Raw genomic sequence first — 10,352 nt, forward strand, 5'->3', positions numbered from 1 at the left:
CGATGTGCAAAGGTCGAAGTGCAAGAAGAAACTGACTCGCGAACTGTCAAAGTCGTGAAAAAGTGCGTTTATGTTTATATTACACGAGGCAGCTACTCCGAAATTAAAATTTTAAAGTAATAGAATATTATATTTAAATTATTCTAAGTCCGATCGTGTTTCCGACTTTTTAATGTTTAAATAAATCAACTATTGTTTAAATATTACTCTATTCTATCCCACGTGCAATAAAAATTGTTTAAATTATTATAAAATTACCAAAAATATTAATTTATAAGCTTTAGCTTTTAGAAAAGTGAATCGCGATGTGCAAAGGTCGAAGTGCAAGAAGAAACTGACTCGCGAACTGTCAAAGTCGTGAAAAAGTGCGTTTATGTTTATATTACACGGGGCAGCTACTCCGAAATTAAAATTTTAAAGTAATAGAATATTATATTTAAATTATTCTAAGTCCGATCGTGTTTCCGACTTTTTAATGTTTAAATAAATCAACTATTGTTTAAATATTACTCTTTTCTATCCCACGTGCAATAAAAATTGTTTAAATTATTATAAAATTACCAAAAATATTAATTTATAAGCTTTAGCTTTTAGAAAAATGAATCGCGATGTGCAAAGGTCGAAGTGCAAGAAGAAACTGACTCGCGAACTGTCAAAGTCGTGAAAAAGTGCGTTTATGTTTATATTACACGAGGCAGCTACTCCGAAATTAAAATTTTAAAGTAATAGAATATTATATTTAAATTATTCTAAGTCCGATCGTGTTTCCGACTTTTTAATGTTTAAATAAATCAACTATTCTTTAAATATTACTCTTTTCTATCCCACGTGCAATAAAAATTGTTTAAATTATTATAAAATTACCAAAAATATTAATTTATAAGCTTTAGCTTTTAGAAAAGTGAATCGCGATGTGCAAAGGTCGAAGTGCAAGAAGAAACTGACTCGCGAACTGTCAAAGTCGTGAAAAAGTGCGTTTATGTTTATATTACACGAGGCAACTACTCCGAAATTAAAATTCCAAAGTACCAGAAGTTTATTGAAAAATTATTTTAAGACCCGAGGGTGTTTCCGACTTTTTAATGTTCAAATAAATCAACTATTGTTTAAATATTACTCTTTTCTATCCCACGTGCAATAAAAATTGTTTAAATTATTATAAAATTACCAAAAATATTAATTTATAAGCTTTAGCGTTTAGAAAAGTGAATCGCGATGTGCACAGGTCGAAGTGCAAGAAGAAACTGACTCGCGAACTGTCAAAGTCGTGAAAAAGTGCGTTTATGTTTATATTACACGAGCAACTACTCCGAAATTAAAATTCCAAAGTACCAGAAGTTTATTGAAAAATTATTTTAAGACCCGAGCGTGTTTCCGACTTTTTAATGTTCAAATAAATCAACTATTGTTTAAATATTACTCTTTTCTATCCCACGTGCAATAAAAATTGTTTAAATTATTATAAAATTACCAAAAATATTAATTTATAAGCTTTAGCGTTTAGAAAAGTGAATCGCGATGTGCAAAGGTCGAAGTGCAAGAAGAAACTGACTCGCGAACTGTCAAAGTCGTGAAAAAGTGCGATTATGTTTATATTACACGAGGCAGCTACCCCGAAATTAAAATTTTAAAGTAATAGAATATTATATTTAAATTATTCTAAGTCCGATCGTGTTTCCGACTTTTTAATGTTCAAATAAATCAACTATTGTTTAAATATTACTCTATTCTATCCCACGTGCAATAACAATTGTTTAAATTATTATAAAATTACCAAAAATATTAATTTATAAGCTTTAGCTTTTAGAAAAGTGAATCTACTTTTTAAATTAATGTATTATTCTTCAAATATTACTTTATAGTACTCCGTAAACATTTATATTGTCAAAATAATTTTGAAATTATCTGACGGAACCCTGACGCAACCCTGAGAATTTAACAAGAATATAACATTCCTAGTACTAAATACACGTTTTATTATAACAAATTACATATTTTGTTAAGATGTTTAAGTAAATATGTACTTTTGAATATAAATATTTTAATAAAATATTTTTCTTTTTTTGCCGATAAAAAAAATTTGCGATTACTCTATTGCAGGCTAGGAAACTAAATAGACAGATTATGTAGATTATTTATAAAGCAAAAATGTGTTATTTGGGGCACAGAACTTTGTAGTGAACATAATTTTTACATTTCGTGAAATATTTCATTTTTATCAAGCATATTGTAAAACGTAAAATTAATTAATTGAGCTTCACATGTGAAATAAAAGCAGAATGTGAGACTGATTAGCTCTAAGAATCACAGTTCGCTGGCCTCTAATTTTAAAACATAGATTTTATATGCCCGTACAATGTCGGTAAGTTTGATTACGTATATTCAAATGACTATAATAAACCAATCAATGAAAAAATACTATAATAGTTTATACTTGTACCTTGTAAGAATAATTACATTGCTAAATTGTAGTATATATATATAATGACAATGGGTTTTCAGTCCTTTTTGATGTTTATAGATAAAAATTCAACAGCGTTTAAATATTAAATTGAAATTTTTTTATATTTTAATTATTAGAGACTGTATAATGTTTAAACGAATTATTAAACGAACACTATTGTTTAAATATTAGTTTATTCTACTCCATGTACATTATACATCGTTTAAATAATTATAAAATTATTTCAAAATTAAATATATTCATAAGACCCATTAGTACTGAACTATTTTAGGATACAATGAGTCGAAAACTCGTTAAAATGCATAAGTTACCATGGCTTTTCTGTGAAATGCACGAAGAAATGTGTTTGGAAAAAAGAAAGTAAAAAATAAAAAATCTGAGTACATTAATACACATAAGAAGGAAACACTGCTTTTACAAAAACAAAACGTATATCAATCACTATAGCATTTATATGAAAATCAGTAATAGTGGTAGAATTTTTTCTTTTGCAAAATTCAAAGATTGCCACGATACGGAACTTTCTTTTCATGAAAAATGTCGTAAACAGGATTTACGTTAACAATGAGTTCAGACGAGCACACGCCTTTTTCAAATTTTTTAAATACTTTTATTCTTATACATAAACTATTGTCGAGAAAAGAATTTTTGATATGATTTAAAGAAAGATACAAAGCTTTTTCAGAAGTTGAAAAAAGACAAGGTCTCGCTTGAACCTTTATCTTTAAAATGAGACCTTATTCATCGAAATCTATTATAAAATAAACCATTATAAAATCAGAAATAATGAACAGTCTTGAAAGTCTCTTGATATCTATTTTCATTAGTAAATAAAAAATAAAAACAAAAAATATCGTAATCTTCAAAAATGCTTTTTTTTTTTCTTTTTTAACTGTAAGAGAAAAATAATAACAAAGCATAATAACGTTTTAAAGAACAATACATTTCCTATTTATAAAAAAAAAAACAAAAATTCCAAATTTGTTTAACTTTTTTTGTTTATATTGTTTTGAAATTGTTTTGAGAAAAGTATAAATTTGTTAGTTTAATTGTAGAATGGTTCAATAATTCTCTAATGGTTTTATTGGAAGCCAAAAACGAAAAAGGCTGAAATTTGAAGGATATTTTTACAGAAGGAAATTCCCTGCATATTCTACAAATTTCATAATTGGTTTAAATTTCCGAATTCTTCTCTCGTAAGTCAAAAAACATTTATTTACTGTAAACCCAAACGTGAGAGATTAAAATCTTATTATATTGATATTTTCGAAATTGTTCACTTTGTGCATTTTTAAATAATATTGATAGAGAAAATATACTGATTGTTTTTTAATGTATCTTTTTCGTTGAATTTTTGAAATTTACAACAGGTTCCTCTGTTATAGTATCAGTATCTGTACGCGATTTATCAACAGGATACAACCTGAAAAATATTTGTATAAATTAATGTGATCATCAAAACAATATCAAATTTATTCTTTTAGACATTGCAGATTGAAATAGATAATAAAAAAGTTATCTTACCATCTCTGATAAAGATAAATAAGAAAAACAGCATCATCTCTGAAGCATGCTATTCTATGAGCTGTTGGCATTGTAATAATAAAAGCAAATATGTCATCAATGAAAGTATTAAATGCTTTATACATGAAAGCTCTCCATGGCAAATGAGCTACAGATTTTAATTTATAATTAATGAAAAGTTGTGGAAGCATGAATAAAAATCCAAATGCATAAACACCATTCACTAGAGAATTTATCGTCCAGGAATACCAACTATAACACAAAGTACATTTGATAATACGTAAGGCAAACAGATTTACATTGATAAATATTATTAATATAATTAATATTAATATAATTTAGATAACTCACAATAAAATTTAAACATTAGTTTCAATAATTCATTTTCTTACCTTTTGTGATGTTGATAAATTAATGAATAAAGTGCAGCACCGATAACAAGTGGATATAACAAATAGCTTAGATAGCGCATACTTTCACCATCAAATTCTCTTGTTTTCATCTCAGCAACATTGATATTATCTTCATTAAACTGGATTCTTGGAAAAATACCACCATAACTGATCACTTTTACTCTTAATATTTTTTTCAATTTCCATAACTATTAAGAGATATTATTAATATAGTTAAAATGTCTTTTTCGTTATTTTAAAGTTATTTAAGTGATGCTCGATATATTTATCAAAGGATCAAATTCTCAAATATAGACCTGCGTCCTATTTTCATTAAATACACATAACAAAAATATTACAATATTTTTTTCACGATCACTTGGTGTGTTAACATAATAAAATGTATTGATAAAAAAAAAAAAATCGTAAGTATTAGCGATCGGCTTAAATCATTACGCGATATACTTTATGGGCACCACTATTTTATACTAATTATTATGTACCTCTATAATGGTGCCTATTCCAGTTGGAATAAGTACAAGTAAAGATGAATTCTCTTCTAGTAAATAAAAGAAAATTATTATCTGACTAAAAGCTCTCCATACTACTGTCCATTTGCTCAGTCCAGCAAGATTATTCTTCCTTCTCCAAAAATTTACATCATTTTTGAAAGCAAGAAAGTCAAATAGCATCTATAAATAAATAAATGATATTAATTAATGTTTGATGTGTATCATATACATATATTTGTAATATTTTATTTGTACTCTTACATGAATGGCTGCAATGAAGAAAGTACCTCCTAATAAGTATATGTTAGTATCTGCAAAAATTCCTTTTATTTCATCTATATCTTTGTCTGAAAATCCAAGATTTTTCAAACTCTGCATAGCATCTTCAACATGCAATATTAATCTTAACTTTCCAAGAGTTATTGGAGTATACATAACAGAAATATTAACAGTTTTATTCTGTGGTGATATTTGTAAGAGATCATGATGTCGAGTTTGTAAAAAGTCATAGTTAATAATCGGTAAAAATATATTACCATTTAATATCCTGTATAATGATATAATGGACATAGAATACAAATAAAATCATATGAACGTATTTTATATAATAAGATTTACCAACGCAAAAATACTAACTATTATTAACCTCTGATCTATTTATATAGATTAAGACAATTAAAGTATTGCAATATCTTTAGGTGATGAAACCTATTTGTATTATGCATATATATATATATATATATATATATATATATATATATATATATATATATATATATATATATTAATAATATATATATTAATAAATTGTACCTTAAATCATGTATAAGTTCCACAGGTATACCATCTTTAGGAAATTTAATGTCTTCTGTCATTATTGTAAATGTTACTTTGCTTTTAATATGTGTTATTGGATGAACATATTTTTCTTTTTTTCTTGCACTTACATCTTGTTCTCCTAATAAATTAAAAACTTTAGCTTCAGGTACTGAATATTGTGTTAATTCTATAACAGTATTTGCCATAAATATATCCTATAAAAAAGAAAGTATATTTATACAGAGTATAAAATATTTGATAATAAAATCTTTGCACCTTTATACCTTTTGCAATTCTTTAAAGGATTTAAATTGTTTTTGGAAAGTAGGCACCAATATCACATGTAGAAATAGTGTTCCATTTTGTTGCGTTTTATGGGGAAGATCTATGGAAAGAGAACTAGCAAAAAGAAGGATTATTTATTAAGCTGAACGTTAATTTAACTGTTAAATAATAGTTATATTACTGTAATATAATTTTTAAACTTAAATTATAGAAACTCGTTTCCAGTGCAATCTTTTAAATTTGATTAAAATTACAAAAAAAAAATCTAATTACAAATAAATACCATATAATAAACATGTATGATGAAGCTCACATGTTTTGTGCTTGAGTATAATCAAACTTTTGCTGCATATATAAAGAATTAACTTCTCTCTCTGGTGGTCGCTTCATTACGGAACTATATATATATAACTGTAATTGTGGATTTTTGTATAGATAAGAAGTCAGACATGGCTTTCCGTTTTCGCATAAAGGAACAACAAATAATAAAGATAATGTATATATCGAGTAAATAATATATGCCAAAAACACTTTAGAAAGTATAAGACTTAAAGACGGCCACTGCATTTTAATATGTACATACATACATTAAAATGTAAACAACATTGACTTTTTTTTTAGGCCTTTATCATACACAATTATACCCGTTTAAATGATATTTCTTAAAAAATTCGTTATAGCATAAAGTAAATTATGATGTTCCTTCCACGTGCAAATACGTGAAATTATCACAAATGATGATGACACGTGTCACTTAAAGCGGAATCTTTGATATTCTAATATATTTTTCTACAGACTGAAACAAATTCTCGCTCATATTGGAAAACAAAGGTTTGAATTACGTTTCCATTGCTCATTGGTGCGCTGATATCGTTACCGATATTTGAATTGGACTAAAAAGACAGATAGAGAGAGAGAGAGAGAGAGAGAGAGAGAGAGTCTGGAAGCGCTTTAGCTCGTGACAGAAGTAAAAATATGGCCGTTATTTTTATACGATAATTCCGTTCGTACCAAATTCAAAAAATATACATTTCACATAGATTAAAGATTTTAAGATAAATAAAAGTATATATTAATTCTTCCTATAGCATACATCTTTTCATTATTAAACTATATAAAATATGTGCTATATGAATCAATCGTGACGTCGTTTATCGTAAAATATAAAACTTCAAAGTAGAACTAAATTAAAAAGTAACAAAGATAGCATAATGATTCTATTGTAAATGTATTTAAATTGGAATAATGAGCGAATAATTTAATTAATGTCACAAGAAGATGCACAGGACAGAATTTGAAAATAATCTGCAAAATATCTAAGAAGACAGAAATTATTCTACTTTTAATGTCATCGAGAGAGTTTCGATTTTTTCTATAAATGGCAGATTGAAAAAAGGAACGCTACTATCAATGTCAATAAGTTCATACTTTACATCATTATATTTCTTTCATAAAAATATGAATTTGCATAAACATATACTCTGCTTATTGTATATATCCGATATAAATTTCTTTTATAGCATTTTCTTTTTTTTAAATTTGCTCCAAAATTTCATATACGATACATATCATTCTTGCAAATTGAAAATGTAATTAATTAAAACCGAAAGAGAACTTTTTTACAATATTGTAACAATAATTTTGAGAAATCTCATATGATCTGCTCAGAATGTACAAAGAAGAAATTAATTCTGCATCAATGCAAGTACGCATTATACATTTTTATGGTAAATACTTTAACGATTACTTTTTCTTTTGTAAAAAGAAATATAGAAAGATATATTTTACAAAATACTTGTGAATGATTTTTTATAAATTATCAGAAGTAGAAAAAAAAACTTGGAACATTGTCATGAACTGTACTGATTTTATTATCAATACAGACAATTTTTAATATATTTTAATAATTCGATACACGTATTTATATAATGCCAATCTTGTTAGCAACATCAAGAGCGTCATAATCACGAGTTAATCGCACGTACGCCTTCTTCTTTCCATCTGGCCTTATAAGTGTATTTACTTTGGCCACATCAACATCATAAAGCTTTTTAATAGAAGCTTTAATGTGGTATTTATTCGCTCGTGTATGGACAATAAAAACTAATGTATTATTATCTTCAATCTTTTTCATGGCTGCTTCGGTAGTCAAAGGGAATTTGATGATATTGAAAGCATCCATACTAAAAAAGAGAGAGTAAATATATCACTATGTTATTACACGTTATTATATATACAGATAGGAAAAATTTTTAAGTACTCACCGACTTCTATTCGGCACTGATTTTCGTGCATATTTCGGATTTCTTGGAGGTCTGAATGTTTTTGGACGATGGAAATGTACAGAAGTCCTAATCTTTCTTACTCTAGATCCATGTACACCTTTCAAGATCTATGGAAAAAGATAAATATACTTTTAATCCATTTATGAAATAATAATTTACCTATTATATATATATATATATATCTTTAAATATTCAGTTTATGTTTATTATTTTTATCACAATAATTCAATGAGATTCCCTTCTATTTAATTCATCATGTCAATGCCATATGATACAACCAGGAAAATGAAAAACTCAGATTATGTAAATACCTTTTTCTGAGCTTTTAATGCTTTTTGAATAGCTATTGCTGGCTTGCCTCCCTTGGGTGTTTTTTTCGATGCTTGCACATTTTTCTTAGGTTTTGAAATTAATGGCTTAGATGCCACTTTTGGTGCAGGCTTAGCTGCTGGTTTCACTGCTGGTTTTGTAGAACTTGCTGTTTTTGTACTAGCTGCTTTTTTTGCAGTAGTAGGTGCTGGTTTTGATGCTGGCTTTGTTACTTTTGAAGTACTAGCAACAGTTGCTGGCTTCTTCTCAGATTTCTTTTCTGGCTTTTTTTCCGCATTCTTACTTGCTAAAAGAAAATAAGCAGGATAAATACAATAATAAGAAAAAGTAAATATTTTTGTTAGGCACGAACATTTCGTTTACTGCTGTCTCATTTACAGGTTAGATTAATAATCTTTCTAATACATCATGTAAAATAAAATGCTTTCAAAACTTGCTTTTAAAAACTGATTTATTATGTTCAATGAGAAAACTAAAATTTTATGAAATAAAAAAGATTTAATATATATAACCACATTAAAAAACATGTGTTCGACAAACCACATGGTTATGTTGCCTACAATAACGAATGTTTACACTGTACTAAAAATTCTTTCACTCGACGATATAGCCGTTTTTATTTTCTTATATTAATTAAAATTTTATTTACCATTATTGAATGTATTTTATAAAAAAAATTACAGTACATAATTAATCTTTAAATTTACCTGTTTTCTCCGTGGGTTTCGGTTTGGGAGCCATTTTGATAAAAAGGACGGCACTTCTAACCGGAAACAAACGCTTCGGAAATATTAAAACTACGTTAGTCGCTTAGCTCAGTATAAATCTTGAATTTTAGGTATCTTTTGCTTGTATCGTTTTTAAAACTTATAATAGGAAATAACACATGAAATAAAAGAATTTCTTATTAATGGTGTATCCAGTAGTAATATAATCATATTATATTCTCTGAGCAACTTATTATATTCGACATTTAATTTTTCCTCTCTCTCTCTCTCTCTCTCTCTCTCTCTCTATATATATATATATATATATATATATATATATACATTTATTATTTAGTTAAAAATATTCAGACAAGATTATTACATATTAAGCTAAAAAATACTACGGATTGAAAAATAAGTTTGATCAATCGACCAACATTACTACATTTTTTAGAATGATTAAAATAATCTCGTTGTTGAAAAATATTGAAAACCATAAATGAGTAAATGACATCGTAACATAAAAAGTACTCTAACAGTTAATAACTTTAATTATGATATAACATTTTACAAAAATAAGAAATTAGATTGTTCGATATTGAAACAAGTTTCAAACAAAAGTGAGATTGACTTTTGCAGTGTGCAGCATATATGCGATTATAGCGACATCCTTAAGCTGACTAATAGGAAACGTGTTTGCATCATTGCGAACGTCATTTTCTTCTGAAAGAATCCTTTAAAGTGATGATAAAAAATCATTGAATGAAATAAAGAAACAAAAAATATCAGTCCATTGGTGTATCTTCGTATCATATTTTGATACGCTGTAATGCAATTCTTGCCTGACCATATTACAACATAATCTTGTACATTATTAAATTTTTCGAGTTATATCATATAGAGGAAAATTATTGAATTTGTTGAATTTTACATATATGTATAGTTTTATTATTATATGCAATTTAAGTATAATAACTTTATCTATTATAAATAATTTTTAATGTTTTACATTGGAAACATAAAAACTGTGATGT

At 26.7% G+C, this 10,352-nt stretch overlaps 2 protein-coding genes across 3 annotated transcripts; both read right to left on the reverse strand.

Annotated features, from left to right (window-relative positions):
- Window positions 1-2,618: 2,618 nt before the first annotated feature.
- LOC124954777 (cleft lip and palate transmembrane protein 1-like protein) lies at window positions 2,619-7,712 on the reverse strand. 2 transcript variants are annotated; one of them, XM_047508203.1, is made up of 8 exons: window positions 6,310-7,712; window positions 5,996-6,110; window positions 5,706-5,926; window positions 5,154-5,439; window positions 4,884-5,072; window positions 4,381-4,589; window positions 3,989-4,240; window positions 2,619-3,887 (listed from the first exon to the last, which is right to left on the reverse strand). In XM_047508203.1, exons 1-8 carry the CDS (start codon window positions 6,579-6,581, stop codon window positions 3,794-3,796), a joined length of 1,638 nt encoding a protein of 545 aa, XP_047364159.1. In that variant the 5' UTR covers window positions 6,582-7,712; the 3' UTR covers window positions 2,619-3,793. The 2 variants fall into 2 exon arrangements, with proteins under 2 accessions (XP_047364159.1, XP_047364160.1); XM_047508204.1 differs by having other exon boundaries at window positions 6,280-7,712.
- A 131-nt stretch (window positions 7,713-7,843) lies between these two features.
- On the reverse strand, window positions 7,844-9,474 carry LOC124954778 (60S ribosomal protein L23a). The gene is made up of 4 exons (XM_047508205.1): window positions 9,319-9,474; window positions 8,593-8,897; window positions 8,261-8,388; window positions 7,844-8,179 (listed from the first exon to the last, which is right to left on the reverse strand). Exons 1-4 carry the CDS (start codon window positions 9,350-9,352, stop codon window positions 7,918-7,920), a joined length of 729 nt encoding a protein of 242 aa, XP_047364161.1. The 5' UTR covers window positions 9,353-9,474; the 3' UTR covers window positions 7,844-7,917.
- Window positions 9,475-10,352: the final 878 nt, after the last annotated feature.

This window comes from Vespa velutina, chromosome 16, assembly GCF_912470025.1.
Source record: "Vespa velutina chromosome 16, iVesVel2.1, whole genome shotgun sequence".
Lineage (NCBI taxonomy): Eukaryota > Metazoa > Arthropoda > Insecta > Hymenoptera > Vespidae > Vespa > Vespa velutina.

Bases quoted from the DNA above. Each gene is read 5' to 3' on its own strand.
- LOC124954777 (XM_047508203.1), bottom strand. From the start codon at position 6,581: ATGTATGTACATATTAAAATGCAGTGGCCGTCTTTAAGTCTTATACTT. The intron at 6,111-6,309 runs GTGAGCTTCATC...TCTTTTTGCTAG, and splicing joins TATACTCAAGCACAAAACAT to TTCTCTTTCCATAGATCTTC. The intron at 5,927-5,995 runs GTATAAAGGTGC...TCTTTTTTATAG, and splicing joins CCTTTAAAGAATTGCAAAAG to GATATATTTATGGCAAATAC.
- LOC124954778 (XM_047508205.1), bottom strand. From the start codon at position 9,352: ATGGCTCCCAAACCGAAACCCACGGAGAAAACAG. The intron at 8,898-9,318 runs GTAAATTTAAAG...ATTTTCTTTTAG, and splicing joins GAAACCCACGGAGAAAACAG to CAAGTAAGAATGCGGAAAAA. The intron at 8,389-8,592 runs GTATTTACATAA...CTTTTTCCATAG, and splicing joins CATTAAAAGCTCAGAAAAAG to ATCTTGAAAGGTGTACATGG.